Raw genomic sequence first — 23708 nt, 5'->3', positions numbered from 1 at the left:
TAAAAACCCTTTATGTCCAGGGTCCATATGGTGTGAATTTATAAAAAAAATAAGACAATGTTAAACCAAAAGAGTAAAAGAATAAATAGATAAAGATCAGTGGCTGTAGGAGGTGATGTTTATTGTGGAAGTAGAGTGAAGTGAAGTCGTGTTCAGCATTAATATAGTGACTGTGGCTGGAGCGTCACATGCTGGACTGAGCCGCCTTCTGATCAGAACCAACACAAAATCAGCCAAATGTATGTTTGATTGTGCTCAGAGACACTCCATGTATTTGTGTTGAGATGTGAGAAGGCTCCTTATGACATGAACATCATATTTAGAATTTACTTGAAATGTATATACATGGAAGTATATTAGATTGACATACTTTGGTGAAGTAATGAAAGATTTTCTATATTTGTTTTTGTGTCTCCAAAGAATTGACATGTACCTGTAGATGTTATCAATTGCATCACTGTAGTGCAAGTCCTTCTCACCATGGTGCGCTGTTTCTCAGGCCAACAGACCCTCCAAAAATAAACCCCAGAAGCGTATAATAACTTACATTTACTGCATTTCATTTTAGGTGTTACCGTTATGTGACAACTTTCAAAATGGATTTTTGCAAAAGCAAGACTTTAATTTAGTTCCATTCATATATTTAGCTGTATAAAAATGTAATAAAGGGAAGAAATGGCTTTTGTGGCCCTGCAGAGCTGTAAACAGTTCACCAGGTGAAAGAAAGAATGTACCAGATTTGTCTTTTAATCAATTTGAAATGATTAGATTAGAGTCCAGGTTGACAGAAGGCCCGTGTACGGGGCTCACGGTGGAGCCAGTGTCAACTCAGTCCCACAGGTGGAAGGGAGATGGAGGAGGGAGGAGGCACTGACCTCTGCTCTTAAAGCCAGGGGCCTGTGGTACCTAGTGAGTCCCGTGGCTCCCCTGCTCTGGGCCTGGCCCCCACCCTGGCTCTGGCTCTGGGGCTCCACGCCTCGCTCCTGTCCTAGACGCCACTCCAGCTCATCCCTCTGACCGGACTGTGAGTGACGTGGGGTGGGGAAGGGGAGGGAAGGAGGGTGGGGGAGGGGGGTGGAAGGTGGGTGGAAGGGGGGATGGGTGAGAGGTGCAGGAAACAGGGGTGCAGGTAGTGGTGGTGGTGTTGGGGGAGATGTTTGAGGTGGATTGTGGACAAAACAGACAGAAGACAACAAACAGGGTGAGGGGACGAGGAAAGAAAGTGGGTGAGGAAAACAAACAAAAGTAAAACAGAAAATGGGTAAAGAATATAAGCAGAGGGGGGGGGGGGGGTTAACAACAGACTACATGGTGTGGAGAAGAACAAACGGACTAGAGTACGAAGAAAAGCGCAAAGAGAAAGACCAACTTAAAGATGACGCCGTATGAGAGAGATGAGAAGAGAACGAGAATGAGGATGAACAAAATCATGGGCTGAAACATCTGGCGGGAACACAAAGAGGAACAAAGAGAGGGAATCGGGGGGGAAAAGAATGCAAAACACTTGTTATGAAGCGCATGCAATGAGGGATACATGAGTCCAAACCAACAGCTGAGAAATACCACGGCAAACTGCAGAGCGAGAGCTAGCACGCTAAAGGTTTCCAACACATGCCTGCGCACAGCCGTGTGTGTTGTAGAAGCCGTCCGCTAAGGAAAGTCGCATCTTCAGCCACATTGTTTTCAGACATCACAGCATTTAAAATACACCGGAGGCATTCGAGGATTCAGTCGAGCTTTAATGCTAGTTGTAAAGGACTTTTCTTACTAGCTAGCAGGAACTTTATGCTATCGTGCCAAATACGTATGTACAGAAGTGTGTAGCATTCACTAAGGGATAGAAATAAAGACATAATCTCAGAATTATGACTTTTATTTTTAATCTCAAAATGATGTTAATGAAATAATAAAATTATATAATTAATACAAATAAATTTAGCAAAAGTGTTACGATAAGTACACAAGTCATAAATGGCCCAAAGAATATTTGAAACGCTTTATAAGATAATAGCGAAATATAATCTTGTTATTAGTGTGCACGACTCTTTGGTTTCTTCACCATCAGACTACACACACTGTAATTATGTGATGAGTTTAGTTTGAAAGTCATAATAAATGTACATTTTACAAGGTAATTACAAAGCGAATATAAGGATTACAAGATTTCTACTTTTATCTCATAATTATCTGGTAAAGATCTCATAATTAACAAGATCCACATTTTACTTGATGGGAACTGTCATTAAACTGAGTTTAAGTTCTCAACATCCACATCTAACAAGTACAAGAAAGAGACAAGAAATTATTAATTAATTAAGAAAACATTTCCAACAATTCACAAGATAATTATGAGATCTTGTAATTACGACGTTCATCTCTTGTTATTTTGAGATAAATATAATAAAACGATGGGACTCTGAGGTAATAATTGTGAGAAAACATCTCATTTTTCTTTCTCTAGTGAATGCACTTCTGTACATATCTTAATTTCTTTTTAATAGATTATATATATTAGTCTTTGCTGCTGCAGTGACATTTAAAACTCCAGGATTCTACAAACATCTTCAACAACTCTTAATGGACGAAGGTCTTATTGCATTGACCAGGTGTGAGTTGTTAGTACAGTGGTTAGCTTTGACTAAACCACCCAGCGAGTCCTACAGGCGGAGGAGCAAAGCAGAAACAAGTCATTGGACAGAATGCGTATGGAGGCAGCTCCACTCTTTTATCTCTACTGGAGCAGATTGGGTTCTTGAAGTGAGAAATGTTTGAAGAGCTGTTTGTTATATTCCATACGAGAGTCTGGCCGATTAGAAAACACACCCAAGATGTCCGCCTGATCATGCAGCACAGAGATAATGAACCTGCTTTGGAAGAGTACACAGTATGTTGACATGTTGACGTACACTAAGCTGCAACAACACAAGAACAGAAAGCAGGGAAGCCAGCCAGCGAGGCAGCTCACACAACGCCATGCAACTTGTTTATTTATTGTTTTAGTCAATAAAGGTTTTTTTAGACACATTTTTATGGTTCGTAACCGATCCCACTTGTGTCTGTATGTGGGTGTGATATGTGGTGCAATCATAACAGCTACACCATTCATGTGTCGTAATGAGTCACACATACGATAGCATGGTGCAGCAAAGCTGTAGAGAGGAAAGTGTTTACTAAACTGCGTCATGCAAACAGTTTACTATGTCCGGAGAAAGCTTTGAATCGAGCCGAATGGAAGAAGCCGCCATCCTTTAGTACTTACTCCAATCATACCAAGCACCCTCCTTTGCCCCTGGCTGACTGGAAGCAGGGCAGCTGCAGACAGTGAGTGCAGGGAGAAGGAGGCAGGCAGGGCTGCTGGCTATGAGGATGTGCATGGAGATGCAGATGTGAATGTGGCAGCAGCAGGAAGCGATGGTGGGTCAGGGGAGGGGTGGCGGTGGTGCCAGTGTGGTGGAGCTGGGTGGCTCGTGTCGGAGCGGAGGGTCCTGCTATGTCACTCTGTGCTAGCGCTGGACGTCTGGGGGTCTCAAGAGTCTCTCAGTATTTCCTATTTAAATGATAGGTTCGGATTTGTCAAGTCTATCTAACCTGTCTCGTGACGGTCTAATGTATTTGTATTCCTGTAGCATTGCCAGACTTGCGATGAACAGTTTCAAATAAATCGATGCCGCAGAACCAGAGATATGCACATGCATTCTTCTTCCTGGTCCTTGGTGCCTACATTACCCATAATGCAACTCAACCTCAAACTGTTTGGTCGGAGATTCAGACGACTACTGTAGCCTCGAACTAAACAGAGACAAGAAGCTACAAAGGTCTGAAAAAGGAGTTTGATGTGTAAAATCGTCGCACTTCATACATTTTTAAAGTGGAAGTCGCACTACTGCCACTAAGGATATTTACTGAGACCCATAACTCTTTCAACATACCTACGGGCATGTGAATTTTGTACTAAGATAGAGTTGAAAGAATCCGAACCTATCCTAAAAGCTACGTTTGCCTACAACTTAATTAGATTCCCATTGACAGGCACGGCTGTGGATAGTATGTGCTCTCCTAAAGACGTACGGAGCTGCCACTGTCTTTAATTAGAGTTTTCGCACACAGTGCTGACTTAGTTTATTTTGCCCTAAATGTCCGACTAATGACTGAACATTTAGGGCCATTTAAATCAAACCTAAATAAATTCTCACATTTACAAATACGCCCGTGGGTTCTCTCACGGCTATCTGTTACTTGACAGGGTTGTGGAGACTAAACATATGTGTTCACTGCTGTTTCAAAGCACTGAAGCCATCTTGTGTGATGTTGTCTTCAGCTTTTCTTTCTTGCAACATGATATCATCTTCCAAAACCAGGTGGGATCATTTTAAGGTTGGATAATAATTAATGTTCTTGTGCTTTATTTTAAAAGAACATCTTGTCAACTGGCTTTCTCCCTTATTATATATATTTTTCTTTTTGCAAACGAACCAAGCAGCCACAGAAATAAACAACTAAATGAAGTACTGAGAGACGTCACCTTTAAAACAGTAGCAAAGGCCACAAGAATCTATCCATTGAACTTACCTGGAAGTCCGTCACCAGATCTCTTCCAAAGGTGCCAATGGGAGAGTCACGGGACATGGAGGTGACTGTGGACAGGAAGCTGCTGGACTCTGTGAGGTTCGGCATGGGGGACAGATCGTCTGTCCTGTCTCTCAGCCCCTCCCCCACATGGTCCAGCTTCTCCGTGAAGATGTGTAGCTCAGTGCGGAAAGCCTTCATGCGAGTGTTGATGGTGTCCAGGACTTGTGTGTCTGGTTTGGATCCAGACACCTCACCGCCTTCCAGGCTCTCTCCTGTCGTCACCAGCAGCCTGCCGTCAAAGATCAGACTGTCGGTGTCCGTGATCAGGCGGTCCACCGTCTTCCCGAGCCTTTCCGCCTCGCGTTTCACGTTGGAGAAAGACTCCCGCTCTTCCCTCCTGCGGTTGGCCCGTTCAGTGGCGCTGAGCTCACTGCCATCCAAGGGTTTGATGCTTCCGAACCCTGACGTGGTCGCCGTCTTCTCAAACAGGTCTTCGGAGTCACTCTCGCCCCCAATAGGGCCCTCCCTCTTGGGGTGGAGAAGGAGAAGTCGTCCTGCCTCCTCTTCCTCAGCGGCTTCTCGCCGGCCTGCATCACTCTCTGCGTCGCTGTCTCGAGGGCTGCCGGTGCGGAGGCCCAGGTGTGCAGCCAGGTCGCAGCGCTGGACGTTGGACATGAGGACTCGGTTCTCGTACTGCAGCTTCATCACCTTTCCACTCAGCTCGTTGATTTGCATCCTGGCTGATTTAAGCTCCTCCACCATAATCCCGCTGCTGGAGCCGTTACCATTCCCGCCATTACCAGGTTTAAATAATCCTCCCTCGCTACCCTCCTCGCCAACAGAGCTGCTGCTGGGGCCGAACTTGAAGCGATTGAGTTCAGATGTCAGCTGCCTGTTGTGGTCCTCAATCTCTGAGATGGAGCGACGCAGCAGCTCGGCCTCCTCCTCCACAAATTGTAGATGCCGACGTAGCTCGCTTGCCGAATCCAGCGCATCGCCACCGTAAGGCGACGAGGGCATGCTGGAGAAGGGTTCCCGCCCAAAGCAGTCTCTTTCATACTGACAGCGGATGTCTTCGTTTTCCGACCGCAGGCTGCGGTTCTCCACTTCCAGCTCCACGATCTTTCTGCCCAGGATGTTAGCCTCCTCCTCCACCAGCTTGAGCCGGAGTCGCAGCTCAGCCTCTCGCGTGGTGTGAGGACCGCCACCCGAGCACTCGGCCAGGGCAAGGGGGCTGTCCACATCCCCGTAAACTGACTTGTACTTCTGCAGCTCCTGCTCCAGTTCGTCCTTCTCCCGGCCCAGCTTCGCCATCTTTTTTCTCATCAGGCCGGACTCCTCTTTGGAAAACTGGAGCTGGCACCTGAGGTCTGCACTGTCCTCCTAGAAGGGAGATAGGGATGAGAATAGTGCAATTAATTCATTATTTCTTCAAATAGGAGTGCATTTGTTGGGGGACTATTTTCAGTCGTGGATTATTCCACATGTTCTGCTCCAGTGAGTATCTACACAGGGTTACTGCAGCGTGAGGCAACTTAGATTTAAGACCAATTTTAAACACAATTATTTCCGCTATCGGGATTTGCGTGACGTAAATGATTATTTTGACATTTGACATGGACATGTAACCCAGAGCAACACCGTGGCACATTGATGTTTTTAATAGTTTTTGGTCAACAATTGAGCTTTATGACACAAAAGAATAACATATATAAATAGTGGATGTTTGGCTACACAGGCTGAACAAGCTTATCGTTTAATATCTGTGCTAATATTCTGTGATTTCTTTTTACCTGACTCGTGGATTTCTTGTCTTTAAATGCTTCCCTGCTCCCTCGTCTCCTCAGTCCAGTCTGTAAAAGAAGAAGGAAGATGGATGTAAAACATGGAATCATGTACGCCGTTATTAAAATGTTCTTACAACACTAAGTGTTGCTGCAAAAGTGAATCAGAGAATTACAGAAACCAACTGATAAAATCAATAAAACAGGCAAAAAAGTGCAGATTTCTGCAGTTTTAAGACGCTATTGATATTTCCATACATCAGGATGTTTGTACAGACATGCGCACTAACTGACAATCAAAGTATTGATTGAAGGCAGCAGTGGAACAGTTTGTGTGCTAACATCTACGTCAACTCCCCTAATGTGAAGCAGACTCTGCAAAAGTCCACAAGAACATTAATCTCTTTGGATATCTTACATAACATTTCCATCACGGGGTCAAAGCCAAGTCTAATAAGGAGGTATTTACTCTAATGCAGACTGACGATCACATGACATAATTACTGTCTGATTCGTGCACGCAGTAATGTTAGTCGCCTGCATCAGAGACCAACATCTGGTCAGCATGTCAGTATTAAGTTCAGAAATACTTCAAAATACAGATGATGAGGATGTTCTGTCGTGTCTTTTTGTTATGCACGATGCACCAGGCTGCTTTAGATCCCATTCTGAGCTCAGTATGATCGACGTCTTATCCCGGCTCAGATTCAGTAACACATGGCGCTTCCTACAACGCTCGGGAGGGAAAGCATCTGCCTGTCCACTGGTGAAATCTGCCCTGTAGCTAATACTACTGTAGGCATCGCACGCAAAGCCCGGATAAAACAGGGTCCTCTGCACACCAGCTTAGTCTTAGCGACTAATAAAATCATTCATTTTTATCAAGTCTGTGCACTTTCTATCACCATCGACAGAGATAAGAAGAGAGAAAGGGAAGGAGATGATGAGAGGCGGAGAGAGAGAGGCAGAGGAAGCAATCCCCCGCTATAAACGCAGAGTGCAGGAACAGATTGCTGCCTGGCAGAGTTATTTAAAGGTTGTGATGATCAGTTAAGCCGGACTCCTTTCTAGGAAGCATAACTTGATTATTAATATGATGTTTCCGATCTCAGGGTGGCAGCCATGTTTCAATGCACTTCTACTTCAGGAGTCCAACAGGGGATCGTTTTACGAAGGCTGCAGCAAATGATTATTTTTGATATAATCTTTTTGATTTATCGTCTTGTCTACAGAACCTAAGATGACGTCTTCAAATGTCTGAGCAACAGTCTTAAAATTAGAGCTACACATATCGTTTTATCATCGTCACAAAGTCAACTCGTGCGAGAGATTGAGGGAAAACTGCAAATCAAAATGGAACCATAATAACTTTTTATTGGAGATAATTGCATTTTCAATTTGTTGAAGAAAAGAGAATTGGAAATAATTTCCTCGCTTTTTTTTAATTCAACAAAGAAGTATTTTAGCTATATAGTGAAAGCAGCAGAAAGGAAGAACTGAGTACACTTTAATATGTGTTTATTTATCTTAATCGCGATATTCAATCACATATAAATCTTAAATCTTAAATCATGCAGGTCCACTAGAAAATACACATTACATGTATTTTTGGGGAGCAAAAAGCTTTAAATTTAAGCATTTTTGTTTGATAAATGACTTAAAAAAACTAACGATCAATCTAATTTCTTGTGCCGTTTAATCGTTTCGGCACAAAATTCTCACTTGGAGTAAATCGGAGAATATTGACAGTGTTTTATATCTTATTTAAAGTATATACTTTCATTTCCTTCCTTTTGTCAACAGGAAAAGAACCGATTGTTAACCTGAATTCTGAATATAAGTGAATTTCCTCCCAGTGAACAGAATATTATGCACCGTCTTTAAGCGGCTGCTGTCTGAGGATACAGTGATCTTCTTCTGCTTCTCTCTTATTTAAACTTTGTATAAGGCAGACTCTTCACTGTACGAGCTCTGTTGCCGGCCAAAATAGAGCAGTAGGACAGTGTGAATCATTCATGGCCAGACAGATGGAAAGTGTGAGGGTGAACCTGTTTTGCCCCGAGCGGGAACGGACCTCGACTCAGTCGCTGGCTCTGCGACAGGAAGGGAACGCCCTCTTAGAAACAGCACCAAAACATAAACAAACCCAAACTGTGGGCAGTCTTGGTTACAGAACGAGATTTGTGGATCCTATTTCATCCAGTTCGGTGACATTTCCGGCTCAAAAGACCTCAGCTCTCTGCTAAGGTGTGTTTCATGATCAATGCTTTCTAATTTGTCTTTCATCTACGTGTTACTGAACAAAACACAGAATTATCCAGACACATTAAAGAGTTTCGAGCTTCTCTTGTCTGCCGTCATGTTGCCTTCACAGTCTCTGTTGATCCAAACTCAACCTCTGTGTTGCTGGTGCGTTCAAAGGCAGCAAATCCACTGCGAGCTGCAGACAGATTGATCGTACGCGGTGATTTTTGGGGCAGTCTGGAATTGCTTATGTGATTATGTTGTTAGAGCTCGTCTAGCTTTTACCGTATTAATTACAAAGTTGTTATTGTTGAAGAAGAGTAAATATATGCACGTCACGTAAGTGCAAGGCTCTCCGAAAACAGCCTCAATCCTCACACTCCATGGCAACAACAACATTTTGATCCTACATCTACAAAGATATTGTATTAAGTTAGAGAAAGAGAAAAGAATATCTCGATAATGATATATATCACAAAATAGGATGTTTTCTTGTAATTCATTAAATAACTCATCTGAAATAAGCACATGGTAAAGCCTATGTTTGTATACTCCTGTGTGAAATAAAGAGTATTTTCTCATTTAATTAAGAACATTAGTAAAAACAGATTAAAGTGAAAGTATTGAGAAGAAATGTATAAATATGTCCAGCTATACACGCTCTATCTAGAATAACATGAACAGAAATTGGGTCTAAAGATCCCATAAAGCTGTTCTATAGATCCATAGTTTAACTCATTGCAAACTGCACCACTGCACAGATGTGTTCATATAACCCGCTTCATTCTCAGGTATCCTCCCTCAGACTATAATTGTTCTTATTTGATGATAACAGACTGCGGTAGTTCTACATTTACCGGCTACATCAGACATGTACGCCCGGCCCAGCTCCGCCCTCCTTCCCCCCGTCGAGTCCCAGCTTTGTGTCTGTGTCAGTATCTCCAACACCAGTCGTGGTTCAATTCCCAGCCCTGGTGACGGAGCTAATCTCTCTGGGGAGACAGCGGATTAGACGGCTTCTTGTGCAAAGCTCCTCACAACCCCGGGGGGATCCCTGTTTACTTTATACAGAAGTCAATCTGAGGCTCGGAGAAACAATCGTGTGATCAGAGAGTATATAACAATAGTTTGTCTGAAATGAAATGTGTGAACCACCGTTAAACTAAAAAAAGACACAAAAGGAATAAACAGTCGTGTTAATGAGTCGACTTCAGTGATTAACTGTAATCGTGACTTTGCACGTCCAAATGTTCTGAGAGCTACAATTTCACGAGCACTGAAATCATAGAGCAAGGCAAGTGTTGTCAACGCCAAGCACATCATGTTCTCTATAATGTATCTGCACACAAAAACTACTGGAAGATAATGTAAATGCACACTAGAGAGAGCAGATTTGAGTTTTTGTAGTTCACTCATACTCCTCCAATCCTAATCACAGTGTGCAGGATCGATAAGATTAGCATTTCACAGTGAAAGAGGAGATACCGAAGTGCAACAGAGAGCTGCAGGGTTACAGGTGTGTTGCCTTAAAGCTTCCTTTCCCTTCAGAGTAAAGCATTGCACTCTTACAACAACAAAGAATCAAAATCGATGCAGAGATATCGACAATTAATTTGTTTGTGTGACTGTATTTTTTCCACTTTAAACACACAATTGTAGTGAAGCACACCAACAAAGACACACACATCCCTCTTCATCATCCTTTGAACGCTCTCACACGCCTGTTAGTGCGAGTTAGTGGCAGTCAGTCATGCAGGTTCAGCTCCAGCTGCTGTGGGAACTGTAGTTCTGGTGCTGCTGGTTTTACTCCCCTGGGTCTCTGCCAGTCTGTGGGATTAGAGTGTGAAGTCACACAGTCGTTACCCTGCTGGGACTGAACGAACCGGGCGCTGTGGGCACCGCTCCCCCCCCCCCCATTCACTCCCTCCTCTTCTTCTCTCCTCCGTTCTTTCACATCTCCATCACCATGTGACCCGTGACAGACATCTTAAAATTGCAGGGGGCGGCTAATTGTGTGTGTGGTTCTACCCTTCTGAGAGACAGTTTGAGTTAGAGAGGTCGTTGTAGCCTCATGTATGGTGAGGATTATAACTGAGGGTTAAGATGAGAATTAAGATTTGATTAAGTTTAAAGTTGAGGTTGAGGTGGATGTAAGCTTTGGATTTGGTTTTAAAATGAAGGTTAGAGTTTGGAAAAGGTTTAGGACAGCATGTGGATTAAGTGTAGGCATTATGGTTTGTTCAGGGGGTCAGACCAAAAATAGCGTTGCATTAAAAACAATCTCTGGTCATCGTGCCCACTACCACTGACTGCGATTTGACTTTTACCTTTCACAAACGCATTCAGTTTGTTGTGGGTAGAGGGTGTGTGTGAAGGTGTAGCGTTGTCCGTAGCACTGAAGAGAGAGAGAGAGAGAGAGAGAGAGAGAGAGAGAGAGAAGAGAGAGAGAGAGAGAGAGAGAGAGAGGAGAGAGAGAGGGAGAGAGAGAGGGAGAGAGAGACAGAGAGAGAGAGACAGAGTACAGAGCTCGGATAGCGGCTATAAGCCAGCCTAGAGAGAGATATATATTATATCTCTCGCACATAGACATCGTCCCCTCGCTCAGATAGAGATAGATAGAATCGCCCACCACACACCGCCTTCTTCTCTCTCTCTCGCTCGCTCTCTCCTGCTCTCTCTATCTCTCCCCTCTCTCTCTCTCCTCGTCTCCTCTCTCGCTCTAGCCAACACACCCAGATACTAGAGAGATCGACACACACACAGAGAGAGCGAGATAGATATAGAGAGCACACACACACAGAGAGAGCGAGAGAGAGAGAGAGAGAGAGACAGACAGACAGAGCGAGTCCCCACAAAGCCAGTTAAACCAGTTAAGCCAGTTATGTGTGTATGCCTGCATGTGTTAGAGTGTGTATGTAAAGTAAAGTATTCATGTGATGATATCAGGAATGCGCATGATGTGTGTGACAGTGTGTTCATGTTCTACACTCACCTCGGGCAGTTCACTAAACTACAATTAGTGTCACAAGTGGCCATTGCAGTGTGTGTTTGCAGGTGTTAAACTGATTCTGGCAGCCATCAGTGTCCCTCAGGGGAATATATTCAACAGATGAGTAACAGCCCAACGTTCAGTCTGTAACATTTGCTCGGTGAAGCTCTGCTGCTACAATCTCACTGATCAATCTTAGAAAAACTGACGTGTTCATGAGAGAAAAGGAGAATATTGTGTACTCTGACACGCCCGTATGCGTAAGACACTGAGGCATTTTTGGACCGAGTGTCGGATGACGTCGTAAAATGACTTCACCAAAATGTATCCCACCGTGGGGAGGAATGAATGATTGGTGGGTGGAGGATGAGTAAGAATGGGAACACGGAGAGTGTATTTTCGGCAGCATCTGTACTCAACAGCTTGGCCTATTTATGATTTTACTCAAAGAACGTAACACAGTGCAGAGAGCGGCGTCTGGCTCTGGTAATAGGATTTAACAGGAAGTGGGGTGTGACCAGCGAAACAGGGCGGGATAGAGAGCTGGTGGGGTTGGGGGGTGGGTGGGTGGGTTGAGCACAAAAGGAGCTGTGACGGGCCGCTAGATGCAGATAAACCCCTTCTCAGCCCTGACAGAGGCGCCTAAGACTCCAGCACAACAGAATAAATATTGCTCACCCGGCGGGAGAGCTCAGAGAGATAAGTCGCTATGAAATGTTTAGAGGCAGATTATATTAGTGAGATCTGGATGCATGAGCGCTCAATCTGGACTGTAATCCGTTTCAATAAATTAATTAATACAGCACACACACTTGATGAATGAATGCGTATAAATGTTACATGCTCTCATTTTTATCATTTAATTTCAATTTCTTTCTCCATCCAAGGACGCATCCGGACGCACAAGTGCCTTCTTGTAAAGCTGCTGCTCCAGCATGAGTTACAGCACATGATATTTTCATAAGGAGGATCAATCTTTGGCTCGCAGCACCTGCAGTAGGCCTGTACAGTCTAAATATACTCCATCAGCTAAATGTGCGACCCATCGGAATTCAATTTGATGTTGAAAATGGTGCACAAACCCCCGTACTGCCTACAGCGAGGCTACTGCGAATAGCTGCGGCAGTGATATTTCTAAAAGCACTAAACCAATAAAAAGCTAACTAAATTAAAGTAATCCGGTAGAGTGCGCTGCTCAGCCTGTGTGCACACGTGTGTAAGTGTGTCTCCCACATGTGTGTAAGAAAGTGTGGGCGCACGTTTATTGTCCTGCTGCATGCGAGTACGAGGCTCTCGTGGGCTTATACACATCTGCCAGTGAATGCATATGTGTGGCAGTAAGACAGGCTGAATGCAGCAGCCTCTGAGGTCACTCCAATGTCAAGCCATCCCCAGCGGATATGAGCATCTTGTAAACAGGCTCTGGCCTCTCTGTCGCAACTGCATCTTGACATCAATAGCTGTCCAGAGATCGCTTTCCACCTCTGCAGTAAATGTGAAAAACCTTATTATTATTATTATTATTATTATTATTGTCAGAACCGAGAGAATTATGCTTATGAATGCAGGAGCAGAGCTTCGGAGAGGCAGCCAGGCATGAGAGTGCACATCAAACTTCCCACACATCAAATCTAAGGATATTACAAAATGCTGTTTCACTTGGTGGAATTGAAAATAAGGTTTTACCGGGCTGGTGAACATAGTGAAGCATTTAGCAGCTGAATGAGCAGCTTTCAGGAGTTATTAGAGACCAAAGTCAGAGCTAAAAGGAGAGGGAATATTGGACTTACATTGAAATACGTGACGGTCATGTGATGCAACTGTAGATTTATTCGGATTTTATTCAAATTTTAAGGCCATTTGTTTTCAAAAATAAAGGACCCGGCAGTGCTTCTACTTCATTGTCTTCACGCTCATAGTTTTATTTCATTTTCTGAAATCTCGAAAACTGAGTGGGAACAGTGAAAAACGTCGTTAGACCATGAAACTAACTAACATTTCTTAATAGCAGAGAGATGAGATCGTCTCCGACCACAGTGAATGTGCTGCTCTGTGTGTTATAAGAGGTTCAAACCACTTAAAGTCTTTAATCATTTCACAAACTTAATGCATCTTTAAAGCAAACCTCTGAGCCCACACCTGCAATGTTGAACAATTTGACTGCAGCCAACCGTTTTATCATTTATCACGACGTAATCTTGTTGATGCACATAAAAACAGTAAATAAATAAATAAAAAAGACCTACAGTAAGAAGCAATATATATAAAAGCGCTTGTTGCTGCTTCTGCAATAAACCTGTGGCAATTACCAGGTTAGTATGAGGTGTCAACAGTGCTGCTATTCTTGCTTTTCCACTAGAGACCTGTAGGCAAGATAGCCGATTGAGAAAACATTAATTCTCTTAGGAATCGACACTGGCAGCTATAACGACCAATGGTGACATGCACAGGTTATACATCATCCTGTGCTGCAACATGTGCACAATATGCCCGCCTGTGTGTGTGTATGTGTGTGCGTGTGTGTGTATAATTTATTGTTTTTGTGTGTGTCTGCAGGAGGTTGTGCATGAGCAGCGGAGGGGTCACTCTCATACTGTTCCTCTTCACTAAGCATGCTCTGACCTCAGTCTGAGAGCCGACATGCATTAAAGAGCAGCACAATAGAGCTTTTATGGGGCGTGTCACTCCGCTTTCACTCACGCTTTACAAATATTCCTTAACAACCGGACAGACTGGCATGCTGCTCGCAGAAACAACACGATGCCACGGTGCCAACTGTCGCAAAACCAAGGACGCAAGATTGAGACAACGTTTAGGTGAAATAAATAGTAAGAAATGCAGCAGGAGTTTTCCTACTAACCCCCTGTACAGAGCGGTGTTGCTGTTTCACTCTGCTTCCCAATGAACCCACAGGATGCGGTACTTAGCGGCTAATAATAATTAGCAATGTTCTTGATTAGAGGATAAGGACTAAACAAGTTGTCCTCAACAGTGAATCAGGTTTAACACCATAATACAAGCCTTATGATGAGTCATTGTGTGTGCATGTGTGTGCATGTGTGTGTGTGTGTGTGTGTGTGTGTGTGTGTGTGTGTGTGTGTGTGTGTGTGTGTGTGTGTGTGTGTGTGTGTTGCACGCATGATACATTAGCTTGCAGGCAAACTGGTTCTCAAATGCCTCCTGTGCGTAGTGCTGAATTGGCAGATCCCACGGTGAGGAGGGAGCAGGAGAGAGGCTGCACTTCAGCGAGCGCTCTCATTAGCAGGTTTAGCTTCTGTGAAATGTATAATTACAACCAGCTCCACCTCAAGGTCCCGTCACGACACAAAGATAATGTTCTTATTCAGATTCACTTTAACCAAAGCTCTTCATAATGTGTGTCGCAGTAAAGTAATCTGCGTATGAGAAACATGTATGAGTATGCAACACTCCTGTGTTTTGTTTTGTACAGCACATTTCTATGCAACAATGAGACACAAAGTGCTTAACAAAACAAGATCACATGGAAATGAACAATAACAAACAATCGCTATAGTGACAATGAGCGATCACAATACAACAGAACAGTAACCCTGATAGCAGTTAAAATAACCAGAATTAAAAAGATGGGTCTTTCATTTCTTTTTTTAAATTCCAAGAGACTTTGTTGTTCTAAGATCCAAGGGGAAGGCACAAAGCAGCCTCACCAGAAAAGCAAAGCGAAGTAGGATCTGAGAGTTCTTGTTGGGACGTAAATGAATGGCAGTCGCTGATATATGAGTGCTACATTATGTAAGGCTTTGTAGAAAAAGTAAAAGGACTTTAAAATCAATTCTAAACTAGAGAGCATCACACCGGCCGCAACAACAAATAGTGCCAGGGGTGTAAAGGTCCTACCGCTCCACTTCTCGCCCCATTGCTTGAATCACACCTCTCTTCAAACTCAGCTGTCACTTTTGTCTCGACTACACAGCTGTTAAGTTTCGTAAATGCATCTTCCACGGTTGTGATGCAGTCACAGTGACAAAAATCTATCCACAGACATGTTAACACCTCAAAACCGCCTCTGTGGTAGTTCACACTACAGCAGGTGTCTCCAGGAGCACATTTCGCCATGACACACACACACACACACACACACACACAGTAAGCGTCTTGTAATATCAGCACGTATCAGCATCGTTCTGAGTTAAAACTTAGAAAAAACTTTTATGATAAGTAGAAAAAAAGGGATAAAATAGAGCAGAGAAAGAGGCTGTTTAGATTTCCTGTTATCTTTGTCAAGATAACAGGATATTAGCGCAGGTGGAGGCAGATAAGAGGGAGGGCATGTAGAGCCCTCGTACATCAGCCGCAGGAGTGTGCGACCTGTACACACATCAGCCTGCGCTAATAAGGAATGTGTGACAAGCACCTGTTTCTGCTGCCAACACCTATGAATAATTCTCTCTTAACATTATGATAATCTTATAATCCTCTGGTTTTCATTTCTTCAGATTTCGCTTTGTATATTTTTGCTGATTATTATCTGGAGTCAGTGGTTATGTCTGCTTCTTTCTCACAGTGTTGAATTCTTTTTAGAGGCTTGAAGAAGTCAAAAATATCCTGAAATGATTTGATAGAAGTCGGAAAATACAGTATTGTGCGTATCAGAAGCCTGTTTTGTTGTCTTTCCTATCCTGTAAATCATTGAGGTTTATCTTGTGACCCCTCGGAGGGCGACTTATTTCTTTATTCATGCTTCTTCTGTTAAACTCACGTAGTTTTCCTGGATGCCGTGTTTAACGTAATATATAGTAAGTAGAATTCTGTGTAGGATCCCGAGGAAAAGCATTTTAATTAATGCTTTTGAACTCCAAACAACGAACGGTAAAGAAGTGTCTGCTGGCTGACAGTCAGAAGATGCACTGCTTGGTTTCCCAGTGAACAGTCGTGAAGCCAGGAAATCTTCTCACAGTAATTAATGACCCCCAGCCGGCGGGGCTGCCCATCGATGGCTGCCATGGTAATGGATAATTTGAGAGAGGCAAAGCGAAAAATCTGAACTGACAATAGCAGGACTTCTTTAACACAGAGAATTGACTAATTGATTCAGCCTAATGGATACAGTTAACACTTTCTGCTCTTGAGATTGTAGACACCCACTGACTGGCAGGTATCTTTTCTTTTGGTAAGTGATGCAGCAGCAAGTGTGTTTGCAACGACCAGATGGACCAATGGTGGTTTATCAGACTCAACTAAAGCTTCTGCTGAAAATCCAAAGAAAGAATACACAGTACTGCTCTGGTACTGTCTGACAGATGCTGTCTCTTAAGTGGGAGTAACAAACAACCAAATTCTCATTTTTAGCCATTGACCGATGATTTTGCTGGATAAAAACGGTCCCTGCAGACTTTATCAACTGAAGCTAGCTAATTAAGCTAGCTAATTAAATAGCAGGCTTAATCTTTATAATACGCTTTATTACTGGATACATGAAAGTCCTTTAAGGAATAATAATAAGAAATGTAAGATCAGACCTTTTCATTCAAACAATATATTTTCACTTACAAGAGAAAGTTCAGCATTAACTTCCCAAAATACAACACCGAGCACGACAGCGCTGCTAACGTTAGCTTAAACTATTTAGCGTCTGTGGGGAAATACTACACACTGGATGTGTATGAACTGGACCTTTAGGTACTAATGTAAGTAGTTAATGATGTGCTCCATGGCCTTAGATGTAATTATTGGTTACTGCATTAAGCTAATTAGATGGACATGCTAATGCTAAGGTCTGTTGTCTCAGCCAATCAGATGATCACTACTCCGGAAATTTAACTACAAATCACAAATCTCCAATTCTGCAGTTAGTTATCATTTTTAACTGTAGAAAATATGTTCTCCTATGAGATTAGATCTTTAGTCTGTGGGATGCCTTTACATTTCCATCAAACACTGTGGCTTTAAAGAACACAGTGACAGACTAAGATGCAGCCATGATAAACAGTGAGCTGCTGTTGGCTTGATTTAGCCCTCTCGCTGATGTGGAGGGTTCACAAGTGCAGAACTGGCAACGTCCCCGTGGCTCCGTGAGGGAGCCGGTGGGGGAGTCTAACAAGGGAGGCAGGTCCCCGACTGCTAGAGGCCAGAAGGGGGAAGCGGCAAATGATTTCTGTTATGAAACGGACGTGAGGAGACAGTCAGGCGGGATGAACAAGTACATTTTAAACAGATTTTTAGCTCTGAAACAAAAAGGTATTTCAAAACAGCTCTTAATATATTTGTTATGAAGTTATAAAGTGTCTTGTATTGTGATAGCTTCTGAAAATCGGACTAAATAAACGTGTAAACACTTTTATTACTAATAGTAAAACTTTTCTGTCCATATAGAGATATAGAGATTGAGCCAGGAGACAATTAGCCTAGCTTAGCATAAAGACTGAAAGTAGAGGGAAACAGCTAGCCTGGCTCTACTAAAAAATATTCCTACCAACACGTCTAAATTTCCCTAATTGACACATTGTATCTCGTTTGTTTCATTTGTACAATCAAAAATGTGAAAACAACAATTTGATGGAACAATTTCTTGGTGAACAGACTTCCCGTAGTCTCCTCGAAGCTGTGAACGTTGAAAAGTAACCAGCAGAGACGTGTTGGTGCAAACGGATGAACTGTTATTCATCAAGAAATAGTTGCACTGGATGTTGGCAGGCAGACTTTTGAATTTAGGAGAAAGCCTGGCTGGCTGTTTCCCCCTGTTTCCAGTCTTTATGCTAAGCTAAGCTAAGCTAAGCTAAGCTAAGCTAAGCTAAACCTGGCTGTAGATGTGCATTTAGTGCACATACATGATATTAGTATTGATCTGATACCAGAGACCAACCGAAGTGAAAGCACAGTGTAGGTGGGAGCAGGAGACTAAAGGTGAGAAAAGGGATCAAATCAAACAATAACAAAGAATGAGCCGCTCAGTTCCCTCCACTGTTTTCACATAGCCCACGGTGGAGACTGTAGTCGGCAGCTCCCAGGTAGGAATGTGTGTAAGGACGGTGCTTCAAAACAGCATGCAGACTCAGCAAAACGCTTCCCAAGGGAGACACAGGTGACAAAAAAAAGGCCAATAAATTCACTCCACTGCTGTCTGGAGGTCATCTAAAGCACATCTAATCTAAAAGGCCTGCTCTCCCAACGACTACTCACACCCGTGACTCTAAGTGGAGGCTATAAAAAAAGTCCCATTTGTGGCGCTTCACTAACAGCTATAAATGACACTGTGGCTCAGACAGGCCAGGAGGAGGGAAGAGATACCATGTCATCTGCCTGCAAACTCCTCAGCCGGTCCGCCGAGTATTCTGGGACGGCAGCCTGGCAGCGAGCCAGCGCTGTGTAACGTGCAGAGAGAGAGAGAGAGAGAGCGAGAGCCATGTGGCGAGAGAGAATGTCGCTCTGCTCTCGTCGTGATGTACATGAAGAAGATCGGAGAGTTGCACTTGACTGGAGCAAAAATAATGCTGACAAATCAAAGGCGGAAAGAGATACCATGTTTCCCAATGCTGTCCCTGTCATAACAAATATCACCGGCTCAGACATGCAAACAACACGGATCTACTCATTTCTTATGTAGCCTGTCTGCAGCCGAGATGATGGAAGGGAGGCTTTTAGGATAAAGGTGATGTTATTCTGTCTTTAAGTGTATTTCACATGCAACACACACACATTATTATCTTTGTTTCTATCAACAAACCCCATGAAAAAAACCAACAATTAATTCTACTATCAAATAGTGTGTGTTAGAGCGGTCACATGTTGAAACAGAGGTTTGTCAGGGGTCATGATAATAGATAACGTATAAATAGAAAATGCCTTGAATCACAGAGATCAGATAATTGAATTCACTGGATCAAATATCACTCCAGTGGAACACAAAATAAGCCCATTTAGTCTGTACTATATCTGATTCACTCTGTAAACAACCTTCTCAAGATGGCCGCCAGGCTTTAATTAAGACTTTATCTGCAGCTTATCATCTTTGAGCCCGTGATTAGCATCAAGCTCGGGCCTTCACTAAGATCCTCATAATTAGCGTGAGCCAAGTTGTTTTCCACGAGTCTTCATTCTCTCATGGTTAAGTACGTGTCTGTGGTAATTAGGAACGGATAAATAAAACCTCACAACCGTATGATCATAAACTTCTATCCGGGACTATCTCTGGGCTCCAGCTATGTTGTAATGCTCATTAATGAGAACCAGACAACAGAGCATTATTCTCCGCTGCGACAGGAGATTGGATGGGAGAGGAGGGTGTGGGATGGGGGAGGAGGGTGTGGGATGGGGGATGAGTGGACGGCGGGGCTGTCCAGCTGGCTGATAATGAGGTCGTCCTCCCGCCTGCGCCACTTTCCGCCACCCAGTACTTCACTATCCCCTTGTGGGTGTCAAAAGCTTCACAATAGGTTGGTAATAAGGGGGGGCTCAGCTCTGCACACATGCCGTCTTTTGAGCCTTGAAAATGGTAGGAGGGGAAGCTAATAAAGGATTTGAAATACTGCGTTATTACCAAAACCCTCAGCGGACCACCAAGCCACCACAGAACGTGATAAAAGATAACGAACTATGAGCTCCACAGTAATCTGAAGGGTCGTTATCTGGAGTTGTTATCGGCCCAGGTGGAGGTTCACATCAGAGGGTGCGTGTCCGTGAGTGCGTGTCCGTGAGTGCGTGTCCGTGGGTGCGTTAGCTGGTGGTAGAGCAATTAATCGGTTGGCCGAGTAATCGGGCCTCTTATAGACATATTGTGATTTACTAAGCCACTGAGTTTCTGTGTCTCTCAGAAATAAGGAGATCTATCTGCTGGTACATTCTGCTGTTTAATGCATTAAAACTGTTTTTATTTTTCATTCTTAGGTTTGTACAAACGTTAGTTTTTTGATTGCCTGTGCACATTTATTTAGCTGATCATTTCAAATAAGTGCACTGCAGATCTTAAGCAAACAGAGACAATGCAGACAATACAAGTGTTAAATAAATGTTCGTCAGATGCACAAAAACAATCAATATGCATTATATTTCGGCCATTGGCTGCTCTGCTCTCTAAATGTCAGCATTGATCATATCGGTCGACCACGACCAGTTAAAGTGGAGGCTTTCCTGCCTCAGCTGTTCTGGATTTCCTCACGATTCGTGAGAGGAATCCCAGCCGACAGAGATTGCAGCCTTCTTGCTGCAGAACTGATTAGCACTATGAAAAGGTAAGGACGTGTCCAACATCAAACTCACAGATGTTCTCAGTTCAGTGGAAGCAGAGAGAAGAAGAAGACACCTATGAACTGTTTGCTTATTTTAATATTTTAAAACCTCGGATTGAACAGATTTATTCTGCCGTTGGAATTTAAACACGTTTTCTATCATGAAAAAACCTATTTATTTTTTACATTTAAACATTTTTTTTTAACATTTTGCCAGTCTCTTCATGTCGTCTCTAAGTAAGATAAAAAATAAAAATAATTTTAAAATATTTTTGCCAGGGTTTGAGTCTCTGTGGGTCATATTTACAGTACTATAGATTAACGTGGATAAAATCACGAAACTGTTACTTTAAACAGGAATTCTCTATCATTGAACATCTGGTGTTGATAACAATGAAGAATCAGGACTCGGCAAAACATAAAACAATGAAGTTAAAAAATTAATTTCAGGCTGTTTTACAAGTCTGCATAATGCAAAATATGTAAACACAGCAGCGCTTACATTTCTGTTATGTGACCCGTGAATGATATCTGAAGTTAGGAAAAAGTGGGACAAGAGATTTTTTTTTAAAGTTGTATTATAGTATATCAGAGATAAAACGATTATTTAGCACAAGAAAAGCCATTTAGAGCAAGTGGAAGATGTGGAGGAGAGATAAGAGTCACGAAGATGTCACAGCAGAAGTGTTGCCTTGGAGTGTAACAATCCGTGCAGGCAGGTATCTGTCTTTACTGCCGAAGTCATCATTTAATAATGATTGCATGCAACGTACAACCCCACCGAGCTGGGAGTGCTGGCATCTGTCTGCCTCCTCAGTCTTCCTCTCATCTTCTTTAACGAGCGTGCATCACTTCAAACAGAAGCTCAAGTCTATAGGCAAAGACACGCTGCTACATCTATGGAGGAAACGCTCAGGGGATTCTACCACGCTGCCTCCAAGAGCCGTATATTTCCCAAAATAGAGCACTTTGATTATGATAAAGGACTCTAAGGGAAACTACAAGCTTGACCAAGCACAGCTGTGTACTTTTTTTCGGGGAGTTTATATGCTCTTGGATTGCAAATACGTTAAAAAGCATGGAGAGTTTAAGATTGGGAAAGTTCTGCTTCGTGAAAAGTAAAAGAAATACTTTTTTTGTCATTGTGTGTGAGCTGGGTATAGTTATAGTACTAGTGTCGATACCCTACCCCAGTTGCAGCATCGTTACCGAAGCAGAATTATTTTTCGATCCCAATCTCCCATCGGGGAGTTCTACTGAGCATTTTAGCGTCTTTCAGCTCATTGTTTTGGTTTTTATAGCCGGCAACTTCATTTTTTGGATCCCTCTCTCTGCTCCTATTAACATCATTCAACAAAAAAAGCTCTAAAAAACCAACTGTACACTACCTGTCCAGGCTCAAATGACAACGTTAGAAACTGGTGGAGCATTCACTCATTCCCTCAGGAGTTTGTAGAGAGAGAAGCAGAGAAAGAGGACACTATGAGGACTGTATAAGAACTTTGCCTAAACAATATAAAGTCTGAAATTGCCTGAATCTAACTCTCAAACTCAAAGGTAAAAGGGAAATAGCTTTCTGAATGTACTAGTGCAGAGAAAGCAGTGGCATTGTGGGTATTCTTTATGTACTTTTGAGCAGATACTTTCTAAACCAAAACCTGCAAAGCATGTATGAATGTGCATGTGCCTCCTGATGATTGGCAGCTTTCAGTTTAATACTCGGTGCAACAGACTTTTGTTCAGCACCAAAAAAAAAAGGGTTTTCCATAACAAAGGATGTGATATTCTTCTGACCCAGACTTTAGAGTTCATCTATAGTCTCTTGACCTCAACTTCTCTGTCGGTGCAGCCTTGTATCACTCTGCTGCTGTTGGCCAGAACACGATGACTTCCCTCCGCGAGTCAGACGGCCTCTGACGCCGCAGCCTGCCACATCACATGAACTCCTTTAGTGCATCAGACTACAGTGGATCTCACTGACTCCACACACACACACCCCGCGGTCTCATCTGTAAACAAGGGGTACGCTCAGTGTTTGACACGGAGAGCCGTGGGCTGACACTGAACATGTCACCGGGATTTATTGGATTATTCAGAGATAAATATCATCGTTCTGATTTAAAGGACTGTTACTTCAGACGTGTCCGGGGGAAAATGCCACCAATGCATCTAACATACAGCACTTATAAAAAGAGATGAAATGAAGTTATCTTTTGAGTTCTGGAGAAAGAAATGCCAAACATTGGCTGTTCCTTGTGTTTGCAGGAGAAGTGAGAAACACAATGACTCAGTCTGACTTACAGCCTGCCAAGCTGCTGCCAACCTTCCTAATATCACTGCTAATACCATTTGTTCCAGTGGAGAAGAGAAGGAAGCAACAAATAAAAGCACCGCTGGATTGGCACCATGTAGGTTAAGCTGAGCAGCAGGATGGTGAGATAACGATCGTTTGTTGCTTTGCTTCAGCCTGAAATATATCAACAACTATAAAAGAGATCGCACATGGAACATCCCCTTAGAATAATGTAAACACTTAATGTGCCCAATTCTTTGGTTTATGATAAAATACCTGCAACGCTAATGCCATGTGTTTAGTGCTAGTTAGCACACATTAGCTAACAAGCTAAACTAAGATGGTTGAACCTGCTTCCCATCTGAACGTTAGCATTGTCATCTTGAGCACGTTAGCATTTAGCTCAAACACCACGGTGTCTCAGTTAGCATGACTCTGTACTAACTGCATTCTTACTACATTTTAACGTCTGTATTTCAAACCAGGTGTCTGCAGCTCATCACGTTCGGTTCGGCGACGTATCCCCAATTCTTTTTGTCAACTATGTGTCACCTTCCTGCAGCAGATTAAATGCACACACATCACCTAAGAGCAAATCCGCTGGATTATCTTTGCTTTGATGGTTT

At 43.0% G+C, this 23708-nt stretch overlaps 1 protein-coding gene across 4 annotated transcripts in view; it reads right to left on the bottom strand.

Annotated features, from left to right (window-relative positions):
- mtcl1 (microtubule crosslinking factor 1) overlaps window positions 1-23708 on the bottom strand; it is a 56806-nt gene that overhangs the window by 23065 nt on the left and 10033 nt on the right. For all 4 annotated transcript variants that reach the window (XR_003833860.1, XM_029453224.1, XM_029453225.1 and 1 more), the window contains exons 4-5: window positions 6363-6422; window positions 4570-5952 (exon numbers count right to left, since the gene is read on the bottom strand). Coding sequence is in view for 3 of the 4 variants with exons in the window: in XM_029453224.1 (XP_029309084.1) it covers window positions 4570-5952; window positions 6363-6422 (1443 nt within the window). In the remaining variant the exon portion in view is untranslated. The remainder of the gene's footprint in view (window positions 1-4569; window positions 5953-6362; window positions 6423-23708) is intronic.

This window comes from Cottoperca gobio, chromosome 17 (assembly GCF_900634415.1).
Source record: "Cottoperca gobio chromosome 17, fCotGob3.1, whole genome shotgun sequence".
Classification (NCBI taxonomy): Eukaryota; Metazoa; Chordata; class Actinopteri; order Perciformes; family Bovichtidae; genus Cottoperca; species Cottoperca gobio.
This window is presented reverse-complemented; position numbering and strand designations above follow the sequence as displayed.